This window comes from Coregonus lavaretus (assembly GCF_964263955.1).
Source record: "Coregonus lavaretus genome assembly, chromosome: 13".
Classification (NCBI taxonomy): Eukaryota; Metazoa; Chordata; class Actinopteri; order Salmoniformes; family Salmonidae; genus Coregonus; species Coregonus lavaretus.
The window spans coordinates 45,244,055-45,267,694 of record NC_140000.1 but is presented as its reverse complement, the minus strand read 5'-3'; the positions used below and the strand labels follow the sequence as shown (position 1 = coordinate 45,267,694).

Sequence of the window (23,640 nt, the reverse complement as noted above, 5' to 3'; positions counted from 1 at the left end):
AAATGTAAATGTAAACAAAAGTATACACCTCACACACATGGTTATGGACTTAAAAAAAGAAGACACCTGTACCATGTCAGTTGAGTTGAAATGTATATATTTTTTGTTTTCCTCCCAATATGACCCTTTATATACATCACAGAAGACTGAAGTATCACAAAACTGTTTGACATAGAAACACCAGATTATTATATTTTTAATAATATTCATTCATTATGAAATTATGTAAAATATTAATAAGATTCCACCCATGAGGCCACTAGGTCATTTGTCTGCAGGAAAGGGGTACAGACTTGGTGGTTTAATAGTCAAAGCACTGACTTACAGCCAAGAGGTTGTGGGTTCAATTATCATCTATTTGTGCTTTTGTATACGTTTCTGCAACTCTCGATGTCAAAATTACAAAGAGAAGAGTAGCAAGTGTGAAGGAGTCTGTGGCTCTGGCGTAAGGATCTCCCCCCATAAAAAGTTTGAACCCACAGCCACTAGGTGTCAGATAAGCCTATAGCTGCAGACTAACACAATAGCCTTTTGGTACAGTATATCTTCAATCAAATGAGAAGCCATTTAGCACCCTCAAGCTTTAACGTACCTTCATATGGGTCTGCATAGTTACTTGACTGCACAGTACACCACCACCAACCCAATCATTCTACACGTCACCTTCCCTTAATCTCATCCACCAGCCAGCTCTCTATGCACCATCAATTTGAGCCTGGCGATGAGGTTAACCTTCCCTTAACCAGCACAGAAAAGAAGACCGCTACATTACTAGCCAATAAAGATGCTTCACTCTTTTTTTGGGGGTCAAATTTATTGAACAGAAGTTGTAGATCAGACACTTCTGAGGTACATGTGGTTGACAGTTGTGGGGGTCAAAACAAACTGGAAACCCACAGATTTCCACACTGAAGGATTACACACAAACATTATTTTTTGATGATTAAAAAAAACTGACTAAATGGGTACCTCACAAAATTAATTCCACTTAATCCAATACACTGATCCTAATGTGCCAATTAAGTTGTAACTCATAAGTAGGAAAAATAATATACAAATATATCGTTTTTTAATCTTCCAAATACATTTTATATAGCCGTCTTTTATTTAGCACCAGGTATGATATGAAATAACTGGTATATGGTACTCTACTTGGCCAACGACAGATGTAATCTGACGGATGAGAAATAATTTCTGTTGTATAAAGAGAGGAGGTGCCACGTGGATCTCCTGCCTCTCATCCAGGAAAAAATTCTATAACCTATCAAAATGCATCAGAGTCAGATTTGATTCCTCTAACTCCCTGAAAAAACTGCTGAGTTGTGAGGTATTGTCCAATGAACCTGAGTTACAACAACATTTCAATGGGAGAATGTAGCAAGGAAACGACAGAACACCAGATAAATGGAAAGAAGAGAGTAAAACATGCTATTTGAGAAAACTGCAGATGGTACTTCCAGTCCACGACATGTCCCACTTTCTTACTTTACCACTCTCTACAGTTTACATACAACAAGGAAAAAGCAAGGAAACAATAGGATACTTTAAAATTCATAATTTAGCAGCACACTCAAGTGAATATCACAATTATAAGATTGAAAAACAAAACGCTTAATAGCAGCAAGAAAAAGATATCAAACATAAACAGATCTATTTTGGCTTTCATCACTTAGAAATGAATTTAAGTAATTAATGTAAGTAATTAACATAAACAAAACTTGAAAGGCTTACTCATATCTTTTCTCTGTTTTTAGAAAATTGCGTTTCATGAGAAAAACAAGCAAATAGGTTCTAAGTTCTTTCCGCATTGTTGAACATGCATGCCAAAAGTAAAGAGCAAAGTTTTCTGCCTATAGGTTTAAAGATGTATGCAGTATGAAAATGTATGCACTAACTGTAAGTCACTCTGGATAAGAGCGTCTGCTAAATGACTAAAATGTAAATGTAAGACCGTATGTTTTTTTTGTTATTTTTGACATAGTATCACCCCATAAGGAAAATATATTTTTTCTGACAAACAAGCTGAAATGTGGAGCAAAACGAAATGCAAAAAAACAATGAACCAGAAAAAAACATTATGATGTGTAATCCTTTCTTAGGACCATCATATTGATTTGGATATGAAGCAGGCAAAAATAAAATTCAAGTTAAATGGATGTAATCAAAGAATCAAGTCTAGATGTGATTTGTTTTAAAGCATTCCTAGGTTTGCATTGCAATTGATTTGGTTCCACGTTGGTAAACCCTTCTCCTACTAATTGGTCAGGAAATGCTTTCTAGTCATTGTGCATCACCCTAAGTGGGAATCCAGCCCAGCGAATATCAAATAACTTAAAGAAAAAAAATCATAATAAAAAAATAAAACATTAGAAAACCCATCTACCCCGTTTGATCACCATCCCCTTCAGCTTTTATGGAACATGTTTTTAAAAGTGCATTTAGGTTGATCCAAGTCTTTGATCATGACTTAAATATCTAGTTGGATTTAACAACAGGATGGCCCTTACAGGAAACATTCCAGCACACCAAACTGCTCCCTCGTGATCAACTCTTGACCTATCAGAATGATAACCGTCTGCAGCCCTTCCAATCAAGAACAGGCTTGTTCCGGTGTGCCACTCGAGAGCTTCCTACCATGTCTTCATCCATTTCCCCCTCATTTCAACTGTCTGCAGTCCTTCATTTCATGGCACCAATCGTGCCGTCTCTAGTTCCACTCTCAAAACCTCCCTTTTTTGCCATCTCCTCTCACTCTCCAATAGGCTACTCCACCTTTGCCTAACTTTCTCTGGTCTAAATGTTCCATACACTCCAACTCTACAAAACATTTTTAACAATCCATCTGACACTAACAAACAACTGTTGTTTCATTCTCATCTCCAAACTAAGACCATCCCTTCAACATGCTGTCTTCCTTCCCTTAGTATTGGCTTTGGCTGATACAGAACAAAAACATGCTTTCACGCCAACTTTACTGACAGACTTAAACAGTGCTCCCTGGTATAAAAGGTGTATATGATCCTCAATAAAAAAAAATTATAACGTGCAGGAGTTTCTCAGAGCACACAATCCAATAACATATAACAACAAAAATAGCCTTGTTCATTTCAAAAAGTAAATATTGGCTTGGTATTAACTTGGCAATGAAATCAAGACCTTAACAGCTGATAGTTGTTCTGTCCTCACTCTCACCCTTAGGGGGCAGTATATACACACCCTCAGGTCTCCTCATGTGTGTCTCTCTACCCCCTCTCTCACTCTCTCTCTCTGTGTTCTGTGTGAGTGGGCCCAGCCCTCTCCTGGCCAGCATATAAGACCATAAATAGGAAGCAGTGCTACAGATGCACAGTTTAGCAGGCAGGAGATGCAGCTCTCCTCCTCCTGTACATTAGCTTCTCCTAAGTAAAGGTGTATGAACACTGTGCAGAACCAAACCAGCACTTACTGTAATGTAAAGCACACAGTACTACAGGGGCTTCCTGTATTTGAAACTGAGGGAAACGCCCACTCACTGTGAAATTGATAAATGCTTAATAATGATTAACAATTATTATTATAATAATCATAAAACTAAATTATATTGAAATAATGGTAACAATATTTATAATAACAATAATTATAATACAATAATATGAATAATAACTAAATGTTTTTGCTAGCTTTTTTCAAGTGAAAAACAATATTCTTAATTTTTATCAAGTAAAAAACTAATATTTCTATATTTCATAATTCAAGTATGCAAATCTATTCAGGTTTCCTTTCTGCAAACCTAAGGCACTATCAAGTTTTCAAATACATTTTGTGTCTAAATAGCTTGTTTAATTTAATATGGTACATATGTTAATATGTGACCAGCTAAATATAGATGGGAGCCACCCAATTTTCTTTTAACCTATTCTCTATCTTGTTTATAAAAGTTCTTATCAGTTGATAATTCCAGCATGATGCTGTTGGCAGCTCATAGACTGTCATCCCAAACTTTGTGGGACCTCACAGGTTGACTTAACACACAAGGGTGGGAACTCAAAGATTGGTGTGGCATTTAGTGGTGGGAGTTCATTGGTTGACTTGGCATATGTGCTGGCAGCTCATTGCTTGACGTTGTTGGATCCCATAGATTGACAGAGTGACGTGATTGCTGGGAGCTCGCTGGTGGACGTCACTCTTGTAGATGGTGGTGGTGGGAAGCTCATAGGTTGACGTCGCGTACGTCTGTTGGGGTGCTGGATACGTCTGTTGGGGTTCTGGACTGGTCTTGCTGCTCCATGGTCTTGCTGCCCGGCCTGCCTCGGGCCTCCTGCCTCTGCTGCTGTTGCTCCTGCTGCAGGCTACTGGCCAACACCCGCTCTATCTGCTCCTGACACCCCTTCAGACAGTCCTGCAACACACACAGAGAATAGACATCAATACACTAACACCTCTCCTTTAGGGGCTGTACATACACGCACACACACTCTTGATTGACCCCAGACACCTGTGGACAAACAGTTAACGCTGTCACACAGTTACACGTTTGACATCTGACTGTTATTGGAATACCTTTGGTCACATGCATGGCAGGCCAGGCCGGGAGGGAATTATGGGTCTTGTGATAGGTGGTCGTGCCTGTTTCATGACCAGTCAGTCACTAGAACAATGGGTACCAGCGCACACAGACAGCAGGCGACTCAATGGGCCCTTGAATCCTCTCAAACACACCTGAAGTGTGGGGAGAACATTCCTAATAGTCCTAAAGTCGATAACGGGCTGGACTCCCAAATGGTACCATATTCCCTTTATAGTGCAACATTTTTGACCAAGGCCCATAGGGTTGTTGAGAGGAACACAGCAGCCCTGAGACCAAAGAAACCTTTCTCACCACTCAGGAGACAGCGGGTGAATCTCCAAAGTCATTTCCCTGATTCTGTGCGTCCTCTCGTGGGAGGTCTGACTCTACGGAGCCGAAAGCGCAGACCCTAAAGAGTGCATACAGCTCGCAAAGAGGCCAACATTCCTTTGAAATGTACAGATAATTAAAACCTAATGGGCAGCAGTCTGAGCGCCAGCGTTGCCATGGCCACATAATAACCACAGGTCTATCAAGAGCTGCTGGGTTGTTCCTAGTCTTAGACTGACTGTGGCCCCTGAGTCCCTGTGTGCTGCTGAAATTGCCTCAGGTTCCTTTGTGTAAGCCAAGGGCGCAGATTTACAGTGATAAAGATATATCTTAGACTACAATCAGCGATTTAATCTGTGACGTAAAATTATAGATTTTCGCATCTACAGTACATATACATATACAGTGCCTTCGTAAAGTATTCATTTTGTTACGTTACAGCCTTATTCTAAAATTGATTATATGAATTGTTTTCCTCATCAATCTACACACAATACCCCATAATGACAAAGCAAAAACAGGTTTTTAGAAATTTCTGCAAATGTATTAAAAATAAAAAACATAAGTATTCAGACCCTTTGCTATGAGACTCGAAATTGAGCTCAGGTGCATCCTGTTTCCATTGATCATCCTTGAGATGTTTCTACAACTTGATTGGAGACCACCTGTGGTAAATTCAATTGATTGGACATGATTTGGAAAGGCACACACCTGTCTATATAAGGTCCCACAGTTGACAGTGCATGTCAGAGCAAAAACCAAGCCATGAGGTCAAAGGAATTTCCGTAGAACTCCGAGACAGGATTGTGTCGAGGGACAGATCTGGGGTAGGTTACCCAAAAAAATTCTGCAGCATTGAAGGTCCCCAAGAACACAGTGGCCTCCATCATTCTTAAATGGAAGAAGTTTGGAACCACCAAGACACTTTCTAGAGCTGGCCGCCCGTCCAAACTGAGCAATCGGGGGAGAAGGGTCTTGGTCAGGGAGGTGACCAAGAACCCAACGGTCACTCTGACAGAGCTCTAGAGCTCTTCTGTGGAGATGGGAGAACCTTCCAGAAGGATAACCATCTCTGCAGCACTCCACCAATCAGGACTTTATGGTAAAGTGGCCAGACGGAAGCCACTCCTCAGTAAAAGGCACATGACAGCCCACTAGGAATTAGCCAAAAGGCACCTAAAGACTCTCAGTCCATGAGAAACCAAGCGTCAACTCTTTGGCCTGAATGCCAAGCGTCACGTCTGGAGGAAACCTGGCACAATCCCTACGGTGAAGCATTGTGGTGGCAGCATCATGCTGTGGGGATGTTTTTCAGTGGCAGGGACTGGGAGACTAGTCAGGATCGAGACAAAGATGAATGGAGCAATGTACAAAGAGATCCTTGATGAAAACCTGCTCCAAAGTGCTCAGGACCTCAGACTGGGGCGAAAGTTCACCTTCGAACAGGACAATGACCCTAAGCACACAGCCAAGACAAGCAGGAGTGGCTTCGGGACAAGTCTCTGAATGTCCTTGAGTGGCCCAGCCAGAGCCCGGACTTGAACCCGATCGAACATCTCTGGAGAGACCTGAAAAAAGCTGTGCAGCAACGCTCCCCATCCAACCTGACAGAGCTTGAGAGGATCTGCAGAGAAGAATGGGAGAAACTCCCCAAATACAGGTGTGCCAAGCTTGTAGCGTCATACCCAAGAAGACTCAAGGCTGTAATCGCTGACAAAGGTGCTTCAACAAAGTACTGAGTAAAGGGTCTGAATACTTACACTACCAGTCAAAAGTTTGGACACACCTACTCACTACAGGGTTTTTCTTTATTTTTACAATTTTCTACATTGTAGAATAATAGTGAAGACATCAAAACTATGAAATAAAACATATGGAATCATGTAGTAACCAAAAAAGTGTTAAACAAATCAAAATATATTTTATATTTCATATTCTTCAAATAGCCACTCTTTGCCTTGATGACAGCTTTGCACACTCATATTCAACCAGCTTCATGAGATAGTCACCTGGAATGCATTTCAATTAACAGGTGTGCCTTCTTAAAGGTTAATTTGTGGAATTTCTTTCCTTCTTAATGCGTTTGAGCCAATCAGTTGTGTTGTGACAACCCTATTTGGTAAAAGACCAAGTCCATATTATGGCAAGAAAATCTCAAATAAGCAAAGAGAAACGACAGTCCATCATTACTTTAAGACATGAAGGTCAGTCAATATGGAACATTTCAAGAACTTTGAAAGTTTCTTCAAGTGCAGTCGCAAAAAACATCAAGCGCTATGATGAAACTGGCTCTCGTGAGGACTGCCACAGGAATGGAAGACCCAGAGTTACCTCTGCTGCAGAGGATAAGTTCATTAGAGTTACCAGCCTCAGATTGCAGCCCAAATAAATGCTTCACAGAGTTCAAGTAACAGACACATCTCAACATCAACTGTTCAGAGGAGACTGTGAATCAGGCCTTCATGGTCAAATTGCTGCAAAGAAACCACTACTAAAGGACACCAATAAGAAGAAGAGACTTGCTTGGGCCAAGAAACATGAGAAATGGACATTAGACCGGTGGAAATGTGTCCTTTGGGCTGGAGTCCAAATGTTTGGTTCCAACCGGCGTGTCTTTGTGAGACGCGGTGTGGGTGAACGGATGATCTCTGCATGTGTAGTTCCCACCGTAAAGCATGGAGGAGGAGGTGTTATGGTGTGGGGGTGATTTGCTGGTGACACTGTCTGTGATTTATTTAGAATTCAAGGCACACTTAACCAGCATGGCTACCACAGCATTCTGCAGCGATACGCCATCCCATCAGGTTTGCGCTTAGTGGGACTATCATTTGTTTTTCAACAGGACAATGACCCAACACACCTCCAGGCTGTGTAAGGGCTATTTTACCAAGAAGGAGAGTGATGGAGTGCTGCATCAGATGACCTGGCCTCCACAATCCCCCAACCTCAACCCAATTGAGATGGTTTGGGATGAGTTGGACCGCAGAGTGAAGGAAAAGCAGCCAACAAGTGCTCAGCATTTATGGGAACTCCTTCAAGGCCATTGGAAAAGCATTCCAGGTGAAGCTGGTTGAGAGAATGCCAAGAGTGTGCAAAGCTGTCATCAAGGCAAAGGGTGGCTATTTGAAGAATCTCAATTATAAAATATATAACACTTTTTTGGTTACTACATGATTCCATATGTGTTATTTCATAGGTTTGATGTCTTAACTATTATTCCACAATGTAGAAAATAGTAAAAATAAAGAAAAACACTTGATTGAGTAGGTGTGTCCAAACCTTTGACTGGTATACTGTATGTAAATGTGATATTTCAGTTTTTTTTATTTTTGTTATTAGCAAAAAAATCTAAAAACCTGTTTCTGCTTTGTCATTATGGGGTATTGTGTGTAGATTGATGAGGGGGGGGGGGGGATGTAATCAATTTTAGAATAAGGCTGTAACCTAACAAAATGTGGAAGAAGTCAAGGGGTCTGAATACTTTCCGAAGGCACTGTATATATATACAGCTGTGGAAAAAATTAAGAGATCACTGCACATTTTTCTTAAATCAGCATCTCTACATGTATGACAGCCATTCCATTCCAGTGTCTGTTGAATTCCAACACAGGCACACCTCATTCAACTGAATTAGGTACTGATTAGGTGATCACCTGAACCAAATCTTATTTAACGAGGAAAAGTATAAAAACTACTGCTGCGGTCATCACTATCCTCTTGCAATAGGACCAGCTGGATGGCAAAAACAGTGCTAGTAGTACCTCAAAAGTATTATTAATCAAAAAATAACTACTGACCATGCCAAAAGAGTTTAAAAGGAACGTTTTGAGTGAGGAAAGGAAGGGTTCAATTCTGGCTTTACTAGCAGAGGGATACAGTGAATTTATACAGTAAAATTTCAAAGACGGCGGTTCATAAGAACAAGGTCAAGCAGCAGACATTGGGGACAACAAAGCTACAGACCGGCAGAGGGCGAAAACGACTCTCTACTGACCGGGATGATCGCCAACTCATTCGAATGTCACTCAACAACCGTAGGATGACATCAAGTGACATACAAAAATAATGGCAAACGGCAGCTGGGGTGAAGTGCACGGCGAGGACGGTTCGAAACAGGCTCCTAGGGGCAGGGCTGAAGTCGTGCAAAGCTAGAAAAAAGCCCTTCATCAATGAGAAGCAAAGAAGAGCCAGGCTGAGGTTTGCAAAAGACCGTAAGGATTGGACCGTAGAGGACTGGATTAAGGTCATCTTCTCTGATGAGTCCAATTTTCAGCTTTGCCCAACACCTGGTCGTCTAATGGTTAGACGGAGACCTGGAGAGGCCTACAAGCCACAGTGTCTCGCACCCACTGTGAAATTTGGTGGAGGATCGGTGATGATCTGGGGGTGCTTCAGCAAGGCTGGAATCGGGCAGATTTGTCTTTGTGAAGGACGCATGAATCAAGCCACGTACAAGGTTGTGCTGGAAGAAAACGTGCTTCCTTTTGCTCTGACATTGTTCCCCAACTCTGAGGATTGGTTTTTCCAGTAGGACAATGCGCCATGCCACACAGCCAGGTCAATCAAGGTGTGGATAGAGGACCACCAGATCAAGACCCTGTCATGGCCAGCCCAATCTCCAGACCTGAACCCCATTGAAAACTTCTGGAATGTGATCAAGGGGAAGATGGATGGTCACAAGCCATCAAACAAAGCCGAGATGCTTGAATTTTTGCGCCAGGAGTGGCATAAAGTCACCCAACATCAATGTGAAAGACTGGTGGAGAGCATGCCAAGACGCATGAAAGCTGTGATTGAAAATCAGGGTTATTCCACTAAATATTGATTTCTGAACTCTTCCTAAGTTAAAACATTTGTATTGTGTTGTTTAAAAATGAACATGAACTTATTTTCTTTGCATTATTCGATGTCTGACAACACTGCATCTTTTTTGTTATTTTGACCAGTTGTCATTTTCTGCAAATAAATTCTCTAAATGACAATATTTATATTTGGAATTTGGGAGAAATGTTGTCAGTAGTTTATAGAATAAAACAAAAATGTTATTTTTACCCAAACACATACCTATAAATAGTAAAACCAGAGAAACTGATAATTTTGCAGTGGTCTCTTACTTTTTTCCAGAGCTGTATATATATATATATATATATATATATATATATATATATACTGCTCAAAAAAATAAAGGGAACACTAAAATAACACATCCTAGATCTGAATGAATGAAAGAATCTTATTAAATACTTTTTTCTTTACATAGTTGAATGTGCTGACAACAAAATCACACAAAAATTATCAATGGAAATCAAATGTATCAACCCATGGAGGTCTGGATTTGGAGTCACCCTCAAAATTAAAGTGTAAAACCACACTACAGGCTGATCCAACTTTGATGTAATGTCCTTAAAACAAGTCAAAATGAGGCTCAGTAGTGTGTGTGGCCGCCACGTGCCTGTATGACCTCCTTACAATGCCTGGGCATGCTCCTGATGAGGTGGCGGATGGTCTCCTGAGGGATCTCCTCCCAGACCTGGACTAAAGCATCCGCCAACTCCTGGACAGTCTGTGGTGCAACGTGGCGTTGGTGGATGGAGCGTGACATGATGTCCCAGTGTGCTCAATTGGATTCAGGTCTGGGGAACGGGCGGGCCAGTCCATAGCATCAATGCCTTCCTCTTGCAGGAACTGCTGACACACTCCAGCCACATGAGGTCTAGCATTGTCTTGCATTAGGAGGAACCCAGGGCCAACCGCACCAGCATATGGTCTCACAAGGGGTCTGAGGATCTCATCTCGGTACCTAATGGCAGTCAGGCTACCTCTGGCGAGCACTGTGCGGCCCCCCAAAGAAATGCCACCCCACACCATGACTGACCCACCGCCAAACCGGGGATGTTGCAGGCAGCAGAACGTTCTCCGCGGCGTCTCCAGACTCTGTCACGTCTGTCACATGTGCTCAGTGTGAACCTGCTTTCATCTGTGAAGAGCACAGGGCGCCAGTGGCGAATTTGCCAATCTTGGTGTTCTCTGGCAAATGCCAAACGTCCTGCACGGTGTTGGGCTGTAAGCGCAACCCCCACCTGTGGACGTCGGGCCCTCATACCACCCTCATGGAGTCTGTTTCTGACTGTTTGAGCAGACACATGCACATTTGTGGCCTGCTGGAGGTCATTTTGCAGGGCTCTGGCAGTGCTCCTCCTGCTCCTCCTTGCACAAAGGCGGAGGTAGCAGTCCTGCTGCTGGGTTGTTGCCCTCCTACGGCCTCCTCCACGTCTCCTGATGTACAGGCCTGTCTCCTGGTAGCGCCTCCATGCTCTGGACACTACGCTGACAGACACAGCAAACCTTCTTGCCACAGCTCGCATTGATGTGCCATCCTGGATGAGCTGCACTACCTGAGCCACTTGTGTGGGTTGTAGACTCCGTCTCATGCTACCACTAGAGTGAAAGCACCGCCAGCATTCAAAAGTGACCAAAACATCAGCCAGGAAGCATAGGAACTGAGAAGTGGTCTGTGGTCACCACCTGCAAAACTAGTCCTTTATTGGGGGTGTCTTGCTAATTGCCTATAATTTCCACCTGTTATCTATTCCATTTGCACAACAGCATGTGACATTTATTGTCAAATCAGTGTTGCTTCCTAAGTGGACAGTTTGATTTCACAGAAGTGTGATTGACTTGGAGTTACATTGTGTTGTTTAAGTGTTCCCTTTATTTTTTTGAGCAGTGTATATATATATATATATATATACAGTGGGGAGAACAAGTATTTGATACACTGCCGATTTTGCAGGTTTTCCTACTTACAAAGCATGTAGAGGTCTGTAATTTTTATCATAGGTACACTTCAACTGAGAGAGACAGAATCTAAAACAAAAATCCAGAAAATCACATTGTATGATTTTTAAGTAATTAATTAGCATTTTATTGCATGACATAAGTATTTGATACATCAGAAAAGCAGAACTTAATATTTGGTACAGAAACCTTTGTTTGCAATTACAGAGATCATACGTTTCCTGTAGGTCTTGACCAGGTTTGCACACACTGCAGCAGGGATTTTGGCCCACTCCTCCATACAGAACTTCTCCAGATCCTTCAGGTTTCGGGGCTGTCGCTGGGCAAAACGGACTTTCAGCTCCCTCCAAAGATGTTCTATTGGGTTCAGGTCTGGAGACTGGCTAGGCCACTCCAGGACCTTGAGATGCTTCTTACGGAGCCACTCCATAGTTGCCCTGGCTGTGTGTTTCGGGTCGTTGTCATGCTGGAAGACCCAGCCACGACCCATCTTCAATGCTCTTACTGAGGGAAGGAGGTTGTTGGCCAAAATCTCGCAATACATGGCCCCATCCATCCTCCCCTCAATACGGTGCAGTTGTCCTGTCCCCTTTGCAGAAAAGCATCCCCAAAGAATGATGTTTCCACCTCCATGCTTCTCGGTTGGGATGGTGTTCTTGGGGTTGTACTCATCCTTCTTCTTTCTCCAAACACGGCGAGTGGAGTTTAGACCAAAAAGCTCTGTTTTTGTCTCATCAGACCACATGACCTTCTCCCATTCCTCCTCTGGATCATCCAGATGGTCATTGGCAAACTTCAGATGGGCCTGGACATGCGCTGGCTTGAGCAGGGGGACCTTGCGTGCGCTGCAGGATTTTAATCCATGATGGCGTAGTGTGTTACTAATGGTTTTCTTTGAGACTGTGGTCCCAGCTCTCTTCAGGTCATTGACCAGATCCTGCCGTGTAGTTCTGGGCTGATCCCTCACCTTCCTCATGATCATTGATGCCCCACGAGGTGAGATCTTGCATGGAGCCCCAGACCGAGTTTGATTGACCGTCATCTTGAACTTCTTCCATTTTCTAATAATTGCGCCAAAAGTTGTTGCCTTCTCACCAAGCTGCTTGCCTATTGTACTGTAGCCCATCCCAGCCTTATGCAGGTCTACAATTTTATCCCTGATGTCCTTACACAGCTCTCTGGTCTTGGCCATTGTGGAGAGGTTGGAGTCTGTTTGATTGAGTGTGTGGACAGGTGTCTTTTATACAGGTAACGAGCTCAAACAGGTGCAGTTAATACAGGTAATGAGTGGAGAACAGGAGGGCTTCTTAAAGAAAAACTAACAGGTCTGTGAGAGCCGGAATTCTTACTGGTTGGTAGGTGATCAAATACTTATGTCATGCAATAAAATGCAAATTAATTACTTAAAAATCATACAATGTGATTTTCTGGATTTTTGTTTTAGATTCCGTCTCTCTCAGTTGAAGTGTACCTATGATAAAAATTACAGACCTCTACATGCTTTGTAAGTAGGAAAACCTGCAAAATCGGCAGTGTATAAAATACTTGTTCTCCCCACTGTACATACAGTGAGGGAAAAAAGTATTTGATCCCCTGCTGATTTTGTACGTTTGCCCACTGACAAAGACATGATCAGTCTATAAAGCTTTATTTGAACAGTGAGAGACAGAATAACAACAAAAAAATCCAGAAAAACGCATGTCAAAAATGTTATATAATTTGATTTTAATGAGGGAAATAAGTATTTGACCCCCTCTCAATCATAAAGATTTCTGGCTCCCAGGTGTCTTTTATACAGGTAACTGTGATTAGGAGCCCTCGGCCTGGGGCTCCATGGAAGATCTCACCTCGTGGAGTTGCAATGATCATGAGAACGGTGAGGAATCAGCCCAGAACTACACGGGAGGATCTTGTCAATGATCTCAAGGCAGCTGGGACCATAGTCACCAAGAAAACAATTGGTAACAGACTACGCCGTGAAGGACTGAAATCCTGCAGCGCCCGCAAGGTCCCTCTGCTCAAGAAAGCACATATATAGGCCCGTCTGAAGTTTGCCAATGAACATCTGAATGATTCAGAGGAGAACTGGGTGAAACTGTTGTGGTCAGATGAGACCAAAATCGAGCTCTTTGCCATCAACTCAACTCGCCGTGTTTGGAGGAGGAGGAATGCTGCCTATGACCCCAAGAACACCACCCCAACCGTCAAACATGGAGGTGGAAACATTACGCTTTGGGGGGGGGGGGGGGGGGGGGGGTTCTACTAAGGGGACAGGACAACCTCACCGCATCAAAGGGACGATGGACAGGGCCATGTACCGTCAAATCTTGGGTGAGAACCTCCTTCCCTCAGCCAGGGCATTGAAAATGGGTCTTGGATGGGTATTCCAGCATGACAATGACCCAAAACACACGGCCAAGGCAACAAAGGAGTGGCTCAAGAAGAAGCACATTAAGTCCTGGAGTGGCCTAGCCAGTCTCCAGACCTTAATCCCATAGAAAATCTGTGGAGGGAGCTGAAGGTTCGAGTTGCCAAACGTCAGCCTCGAAACCTTAATGACTTGGAGAAGATCTGCAAAGAGGAGTGGGACAAAATCCCTCCTGAGATGTGTGCAAACCTGGTGGCCAACTACAAGAAACGTCTGACCTCTGTGATTGCCAACAAGGGTTTTGCCACCAAGGTTTGCCACCAAGTACTAAGTCAAATACTTATTTCCCTCATTAAAATGCAAATCAATTTATAACATTTTTGACATGCATTTTTCTGGATTTTGTTGTTGTTATTCTGTCTCTCACTGTTCAAATAAACCTACCACTAAAATTATAGACTGATCATGTCTTTGTCAGTGGGCAAACGTACAAAATCAGCAGGCGATCAAATATTTTTCCCCTCACTGTGTGTATATATATATATATATATATATATATAGCAGTGGAGAGTGGTGGGAGGAGCTATAAGAGGACGGGCTCAATGTAATGGCTGGGACAGAGTCAAACATGTGGTGTCCATATGTTTGATACCATTCCATTTATTTCATTCCAGCCATTACAATGAGCCCGTCCTCCTATAGCTCCTCCCACCAGCATCCACTATTTTTTTTTGTTTTGTCCTTTAGCAGACGCTCTTATCCAGAGCGACTTACAGGAGCAATTAGGGTTAAGTGCCTTGCTCAAGGGCACATCGACATATTTTTCACCTAGTCGGCTCGGGGATTAGAACCAGCGACCTTTCGGTTACTGGCACAACGCTCTTACCCACTAAGCTACCTGCCGCCCTCCACTAATATATATAATGGTAGCTAACTCCGTTCCGTACATATGTGGGCAACCACAGCATTCAAACGAGGCTGCATTGAAAACTAATGGGACTGTAGCGACTGTGTTGGCATCAAACAACGTAACGTACGCCACGCATTATTCAACTCACTCTGTGCCATACAGCCTCTTTCCACCAGGTGTAGCGCTTCTCTCGCAGATTAAGGAAATGATCAATGGTGAGTGTAAAATTAATTACTCGTGAGTTCATCAATAGTTAATTTAATCAATTTTATTTTTTGCGCATAATCACTGCGAGCCATCATGACTCTCAAAAACCGTGACACCCACAGTTTAATTGTGAAGATAAATTTAGCACCGCCATAAAAACCCGTCGACACAAACCTTCAAATAGGTATGTAATGAGACATTATATAAACACTTTATAGTGTTTTATTTACATTTTAGAGATGATAAGTTGGACAAATTGGGTGAAAAAAGCCGGAGAAATGGTGCTTTACAATGGTATTCATATTACAGTTATCTGGAAGTATTATGTTTTTGGGGTGCTAAAATAAGGTCAAATGTACGGAACAGCGCGATGGGCGTTAGCTACCGTTAGTGTGAGCGGGCTCTCAATGCATGTCATCTTAAAGAGTTAGGAATCTGTGCTTGTTTCTTTGCTGCCATTTCCCCTGGAAAGATGGAGCCTCTGTTAGGGATTAGCAACATGCTCTTTCAGGAGGGAGAAGAGCTAAAGTGGGAGCCATGCAAAGGAACTGCCTGCCTGTGTCCTACCACAAGAATGTGGGCCCTGGGTTCTAAGAAGACATTCCCTCGCCTCTGCTCTTTATAGCTGCAGTCTGGGTCCCGAGCCAAGACCCACAGGCTCTGACTCCATGAAAAGTAAATAGCTTCAATGTGCAACTACTGCAGGCATACTGTAGCATCGCTCTTGTTTATCAGGACGATCTCCGTGCTCCAAGCCCAGAAACGTTGGTGAATAGCTAAGTCTAACAGGTAGACGAAGAGGGTGTCGGTGCCCAATGTTGGAACACATTAAGTATTTTGCGCTATACACTCGCCAACACTGATATTTCCACCTCTTCAAAAGTTCCCTGCCATGCTCCTAAAATGTCTGCCGTGTAGCACTTACCTAGCCTGATCACAGATCTGTTTGTGCTGTATGAATTGGCAAAACAGCACAAACAGACCTGGGATCAGGCTATAGACACTACTTACCACCTCTGTGTTGGTGATCTTAGCCAGCAGGTCAATCAGATGGTCTCGACTCAGGGCCTGGTCTGATTGGTCCAGCTGTAGGCCGCAGACGGCCGCCCCCACGCTGCCCGAAGCGATCATGGAGGGGGGGTTCATGGCGAAGCTGAAATCTGAGGACAGGAGACAACGTGATCCGTCAGTCACCTGTCGGACATCAGTGAGTTCACAACAGTCAAGTCAAGGGGTGACAAACCAGAATCGTAGTTACACATTCAAGTCAAGTAGTCCAAAGGAAGTGAGGAAGCATTTAAAGAGGGACAAATCTATAATATAAGTTAAGAACTGAGTTGAACTCTACTTTCCCATAGATTAACACATTCACACAAGATGCACTATCAAGTCAAGGAGTAGTCCAAATGAAGTAAGGGAGCTGAGCATTTAAAAGACGTTCAAACATCTTTATAATCTCTTAATATGAGTTCTTAAAGAGCTTAACCCAACTTTCCCACAGTCTAACACATGTCCAAAATGGCCGTGGTGGAGTCTGTGTGTTTTCCCTCACTCTGCCTCAGCTGTGATTAGGAAAACAGAGGAGGAATCCTCCTACTCAGTGAGCAATAAGTTCCAGGAACTACTCCCACTTGTCTACCATCAACCAGGCCCAGAGCCCTGAGCGACAACAGCCCTGCTGGCTGGCGGGGGAGGGAGGAAGGAAGCAGGCCTAGAGGAAAGGAAACGGCCCTAACGTGGACTGGGGTTAGCTCCAGCTCTAGCCCCAGCACAGCACAGTCCAGCTAAGCACAGACCCTGGTCTCTGTGCTGTGGCCTTCTCTCTCTTTATAGAAAGAGGATGTGACTGATATCTTTGGATCAACCCCAGGGAGTAGTCCAACCACTCTCGTCTCCTCCTCAAGAGTCCAGCTGTGCAAAGGCCAGAGAGCTCCCCTGTCATGAGAACAACATTCAGAGCAGCACATAAAACCCCAAACATTTACATTACTGCTAAACCACAGCGGATTCTTTTTTTATTGTGGCTGTTTTGCGCTTGTGATATAAACGGGCAGCTTATGAATAGTGGGGAGACCGCTGAAACACGCCCAAATAAAAAATGCAACACTAAAATGGCACTAAACAGCCACAGGGCATGAACCTCATTGAAGGAGCCTATGGCTTGAATACCATATTGTAGTAAACAAGAACTTATGGGCCAGATCGGATCAAAGAGACACATAAGCTAGTTGGGACTGTCTTATTACTGCAGTCCATTCAATCATAACAAGGACATAGGAGGTAGGACATACAGTAGGATATAGGAAAGGAAACAAACCCATTGGGATTCACCCTTAGAGTTTAGGAAGGGCCTGAAGCAGCATCTGCTCCACAGCAGAGGTACAGAGGCTAGGGGAGGAAGGAAGGAAGACTGCCGGCTGCCAGTTCTGACTTGTCAAACCTGGAAGGGCCTCTGTCAACAAACAATACTCAGAAAGAGAGAGCGAGAGAGCAACCCAGCTGCTGCACCCGAGTCTTCCTAGTCCACAGAGGTGGTGGTGGAAGGGGAGCCAAACAGCAGGCGAGGAGACTCATCCACCCACTGTCATCACAGGGGGAGGCTAACCTAAACACTACACGCACTGAGAGGATTCTCCCAGCCTCCTTCAACTATACTATTAATGCCTTATATGCTCAAAGTGCTCTGATACAGCTTGCATCTGCTTTTAGCAGCCGTTCTAATGTAAAGATGACCCCATTAGGCTACGAGCAGTGTTCCAGTGATGGAAAGAGAAACGTGGAGAGCAGTCATTGGATGGATGTGTGTTTGTGGTCCCTGCCCTTAGACTGCAGAGTAGAGGGTCAGATGAGTGCAATCAACGATGAGTCACAATGTCAGACAGATTGTGAACGAGAAAGAGGAGAGACTATCCTATCAGGAAGCAGAAGGTCTCCTGAGGTCATTTCCTGTTATTACCTGTGGCACACAGGGCGATGAATGTCTGTGTGTGCTTGCGGACCACAGATAGCTTCTCTTTGGGCAGGGGCAGTCTGCCTATGATGTGATCCACAAAGTCGTTTGGGATGACTGCCGCCATGTTCCACTTCAACTTCCCTAGGACCACCAACTCCCACTCCTAGAGGACAGAGACGGAAGGAAGAAAACTAAGCATGAGAAGAATTGCAATGTCTTGTGGATCATTATTATGCATTCACCACTTTACTCAGCCTTACTGTCAAAAAATGCATGAGCTGGGTTTATAAGCTGCTGACACTTTATAGGGTTTTATTGCTGAACGATTAACCAAAATGTTGGTTTTTAAACTACTAATTGACTGACGTCGTTTTTTCCCCCTTCTTCTGTGACCTTTCCTTCTTCTGTGAGCTCAATGCGCACATCTTACAGTTTCTCTAGAGATAAATCAGATCGAGCCTGAACTGTGCGATGTAGTAGGGAGTTGTCCTTTCCAACAGGCCAATATACTACATAGTTTAGCGCATTAAACGTGGTAATTAACTACAATGACCAAAATCCATTGCGCATCTACTTGTCTGGTCTGAGTTTAATTTATGCCTGCTACAGAATAGAGATAAATGCACTATCATGAGGTGATATAGAGAGCAGCTGTTGCTTCACGAGGTATCTCTACCTGAAAATACACAATCTAATGAATTGATAGTTGGTATTCAGCAGTCATAAAAGTATGCCTTATTTACTTTGAAGAACTACTAAAATAGTGATTTAGTCAGACAGCATAGGCAGCAGCTCTATAGAGATGAGATGATGACTTGGAATGAAATAATAGTCATCAAATAAAACAAATGTAATATACACAACTGAAATACTTTATTAAAGTAAAATTATGTGAAATTATGGTTAATAAGTGATAAGCAGTAATGGGCAGTCACTGCCATCATGGGACTTTTATAAATTGTTTTATTCTGTTGTAGGGTATTGAGGGGATGTTTGAGGATTGTTGATCCTGTTACTCATCTGTTTGCCATGAAATACCATGCATACCATCAAGTCTGTCTCAATTCAGAGGAGATATCATTCAACACCAGTACAACATTTTCCTCGACTCTCTATTTGCTCTCTCTCTCGCTCCCTCTCTCTGTCTGAATATTTGTCTGCATGGTTCTCTCATTGTTCTTCAACTACCCGCCCTCCAGGACACCTACAGCACCTGATGTCACAGGAAGGCCAAAAAGATCATCAAGGACATCAACCACCCGAGCCACTGCCTGTTCACCCCGCTATCATCCAGAAGGCGAGGTCAGTACAGGTGCATCAAAGCTGGGACCGAGAGAATGAAAAAGCTTCTATCTCAAGGCCATCAGACTGTTAAATAGCCATCACTAGCACATTAGAGGCTTCTGCTGCCTATTGAAATCACTGGCCACTTTAAGAAATGGAACACTAGTCACTTTAATAATGTTTACATATCATGCATTACTCATCTCATATGTATATACTGTATTCTATAATATTCTACTGTATCTTAGTCCATGCCACTATGCCATTGCTTGTCCATATATGTATATATTCTTAATTCCATTCCTTACTTAGATTTGTGTGTATTGGGTATATGTTGTGAAATTGTTAGATAATACTTGTTAGACATTACTGCACCGTCGGAGCTAGAACCACAAGCATTTCGCTACACCCGCAATAACATCTGCTAAACACGTGTATGTGACAAATACAATTTGATTTGATTTGATGTGACGTGTCGAACCTCGCCACTGGTTCCAGTCCCAGCCAAAGAGACAGCAGCATCGCAGCCACAGTTGCTTCCTTCCTGTCACAAGCCTTAGCTAGTCTTTGGTCTGCACCGCCCGCGTTGGTAAGCACGCTGCGGGGAGCTTTTATGTTAAAAGCAGCCTCACCCCAAGGGGAAAAGGAATGGAACAAAACAGCCAATGTGATAAATTCAGCTGATCCCCCAACTGGTTTCCTCTTTTGAGATGATGTGTCAACCCGAGACGGAGGCTGTGGCAGTGAACGCCCATGTTTACTGAAACCCCTCTGTTAGCGTGGACAGGGACAGCCCCCTCTCTGAGCGGCTCTCTCAGATGATATGGGCAGCCCAGGACAAGCGTCAGCCATACAGCGAGACTTCATTCATCCATATAGGTTTCCTACCAGCGCAGCGCCACACATGCAAACGATTAACCTATGCTAAGCCCGTGGAGAATGTAGACTGAAGATGTGCAGGGAGGAGGTCTGTTCTGTTGTCGCTGCTGCGCTCACTTCCTGGTCAGCTGCCCTTGCTAGAAACCCCCTGAATTCCCCTCTCTCTCCCAGCTGATGCACCAGCTGTGGCTCATTGACAAAGAATCTCAATTTCACCATGTCTCTTCTTAGCCTGGTCCCAGGTCTGTTTGTGCCGTCTAGGATGAGTTGGCATTACTGTGACCTTAGGAATTGGCAAGACAGCACAAACACATCTGGGACCAGGCTAGTCTCTAACTATAAGTTTCCATTGACTTTTTCCAAGGAAACTTCTAGCACAAGGGTTGTGTGCTGATGCAACCCCAGCAGCTGGACAGCAGAGGAGAAGAGGAGACAGTCCTATAGCTCTCCTATGGTGATTCATATTTGGCCTCTTGAGCAACATGGGTGGGACATGCCATTTACTGTAGAAATATTGATGTAATGGTAGGGAGGAATGTCTTATCTGATACTAGGGAGTGACAGGCTTTAAATAGTTTCTAGGAGGGTGGGCTGGTTAACTGGAGGTCCCCTGTGGGATAACCTGTGAATTACTGGCCCCTGCGAGAGACCAATCATTCAATTAACAACAGAGAGAGTGGTCAAGAAAACACAGTTGGATATTATGAAACTAATGCATATAAACTTCCTCAACCAGTGGATCTTAATAGAACCCTTTCTGGATTTATGCACTACTGTTCCTTTCTACAAATTATTGATTCACAATGTTGGAAATGTTTAAATCCTTCTACCACAAGACAAATAACTGCCACTAGATGGCAACACAGGCCACTTCAGTTCAGATCTGATCAGGCACTCTCCTCATGCATGCATAGGCCTACTGTATGGCCAAGGAAGGAATCAGTCTCCAGAACTGTACACTGACATATCTAACTAAATATGTCTGAAGAAAAAAGTATAATCTTGTACAATTATTGGGCTATACATGAATGTATGATGTTTTAAGTAATTGCATACTTTTCCATGCATTAAGAGAAAACAATAGTTTCTTACCAGCAGCTCCCTTGGTGTGATGGAGTTGTCTGTGTACATGCACAGCTTTTCTGCAGTTAATGGACGACTCTCCTTTAACTTTGTTGCAAGGAACATGCATACAGCTGCTAGAAGTTGCAAATAACACTTTCTAGTGGGCACCACCGCTAAAAATCTGTCCAAATAATTAATAGCCAAGGGGAAAACGTCTTCCTCAGTCTTCTCCTCTTCACAAACCTGGTGGGAGAGAAAATTATTATTATATTAGGCCTACTATTTATATTCTATCAATATTTACATTAATGTCTGCAGAAACAAGAAAATATCGAATTTCAAAATGTGCATGATGGGAAAACCAAATGTGATCTATGTTGTCGATATTCAGTCAGTGGATCCGCATTAAAAGCTTAAATATCAAAGTATATCAAAAGGCTCTCATTCATTATAGCCTGTAGCGGAAGTCATGAGCAAACACCCACGCTGCTCATTTCGCCATGTCCGACATATTTTCAAAAAATAATTACTAATATAAATAAATTAGCTACAGCAGGGAAATTGTATGCGTAATGTTCATAAGCCATTCCTAAACCATTCCCGAAAATTGTGAGAATAATTTGTCTTCGATAAAGGTTTATAATTGCAAAAACGAAAGTAGCCTGTGCGTGCTTGCTGTTTTGAGGCAGCAAGAACTGGAAATAATATTTTCCAAAAATGGTCATAATTATTCAGAACGTTCGAATTGGATAGATTCAACATGAAAATGAAGCTTAGAATGTCTTCTTTCATTTGACTGATTCCATAACCAATACAATCCAAGATGTTGACATTCCGCGAACTTAAATGCATGGTGATGACTTTAGCTAGCCTGGTGGAACTTCCGAAGCACCACAACGCATTGCATGGGTCATTTCTCAGTGAATTAAATTGTAAAAATTCGGCTACACGACATGCATGTCAGCTCTCAAAACAACCATGCTATGAAACTTTAATAAACCATCTGAATAAATACACAACCTTATTACAGAGTTATTAGAACATGCGCCTATGAGCAACTTGCAACATGCTTACACAAAAACGCACACACACCCCTGTGTGTTAATTTGGATTAGAGAAATCAAATCGTATTATACAAGGCACACTTATTAGAGTGAGAGAAGTAAATTACATGCCTTCAAACAATATACCTGACCAATGCACATGTAGGCTAAAAACGCTCACAAACCTCGTGCATCCATCCTGCAACCATTCGCCTCATTTGTGGCTGAATGTCCTTCTGGACACATTTAAAATACGAACATTGCGGTAGAAACCTGTCTTCAATGGTTAGCAGACTTTGCAATACTCTGTCGTCATAGAGAATGTTGGGGTCAATTTGGGCTCTCACGACTTTGTCCTCGAAGCAAAGAAGTTCCATGGTTCGGTTCTTTCCTTTGCAGAAAAAATTTATAACGTCAAAACAGTAGTTGGGACAGTGTAAAACTGCTGGAGAAGTAGGCTATTCGGGAGGAAGCATGGGTGAGACTGCAGGGTTTATTCCAGCGTAGTCCTGCCTCTCGATAGCCTCTGTTTCCTCTCAGCCCTGGGCTTTAGGCTACTTTCTTCTTATTGAAGTCTGAATAAACGCAGGGTAGGCTATAGGCTATGACGCAAGCATATCTCATTCTGCACAACAATTGGCTAGGCTATAGTGATAGATTGTACAACAAGCTTTTGCTGTGTTGCTAGAAGCAGGAACCGGATGAATGCCACCTCACTCGTATAACTTGTCCCTCTCCCCACCCCAACTCCGGCCTCACACATGCGCTGATGCAGTGAAATCGAAAATATAGAAATGTCAGACATGAACCTAATCGATCACACTAGCATTGTGAGGTTTCTGTATCTCTTACATCTTTGTTTGTCATCTTTAACCAGGCTACTGCTTCTACTACGGCTAACGAATTTAAAATAACCGTGTTATTATAAGATTATAACTAGGCTATTCTTAATTGGCACTTAATTGGTTAATTATCAAGCGCTTGGAATCTAGCAAACTAAACCGCAAGCTTTTCTTTAGTTCAACTATGTTAGTTCAACTATCTCAATGTTTACAGAACAATCACCTATACTGTTGAAAGAGGAACTACAAATCATTGAGCTGAAAAAGCAACATCTTGCTTGGATGATAACACAAATTTCCTCTTTCACAATCATTACCAAAAATAACTCAATGAAATATGGAGTTTCATTGAGAGAAACAAACTGCTGCAGCATCTGCTGAGTTGTTATGAGAACGGAATGCGCAGAAAGAGAGG

The 23,640-nt window shown here is 42.9% G+C and overlaps 1 protein-coding gene across 1 annotated transcript; it reads right to left on the bottom strand.

Moving 5' to 3' along the window:
- Positions 1–807: 807 nt before the first annotated feature.
- Positions 808–23,053, bottom strand: LOC311139584 (G1/S-specific cyclin-D2-like). Its single transcript, XM_084174492.1, has 5 exons — positions 22,569–23,053; positions 21,368–21,583; positions 18,116–18,275; positions 16,171–16,319; positions 808–4,378 (listed from the first exon to the last, which is right to left on the bottom strand). The coding sequence occupies exons 1-5, from the start codon at positions 22,758–22,760 to the stop codon at positions 4,190–4,192; spliced, it is 906 nt and encodes a 301-aa protein (XP_084030618.1). The 5' UTR covers positions 22,761–23,053; the 3' UTR covers positions 808–4,189.
- Between the last annotated feature and the right edge of the window lie 587 nt (positions 23,054–23,640).

Coding starts and splice junctions, on each gene's coding strand:
- LOC311139584 (XM_084174492.1), bottom strand. CDS start 22,760: ATGGAACTTCTTTGCTTCGAGGACAAAGTCGTGAGAGCCCAAATTGAC. Junction 21,584..22,568: donor TTGCAGGATGGATGCACGAG/GTTTGTGAGCGT, acceptor CTCTCCCACCAG/GTTTGTGAAGAGGAGAAGAC. Junction 18,276..21,367: donor TCACACCAAGGGAGCTGCTG/GTAAGAAACTAT, acceptor TCTGTCCTCTAG/GAGTGGGAGTTGGTGGTCCT.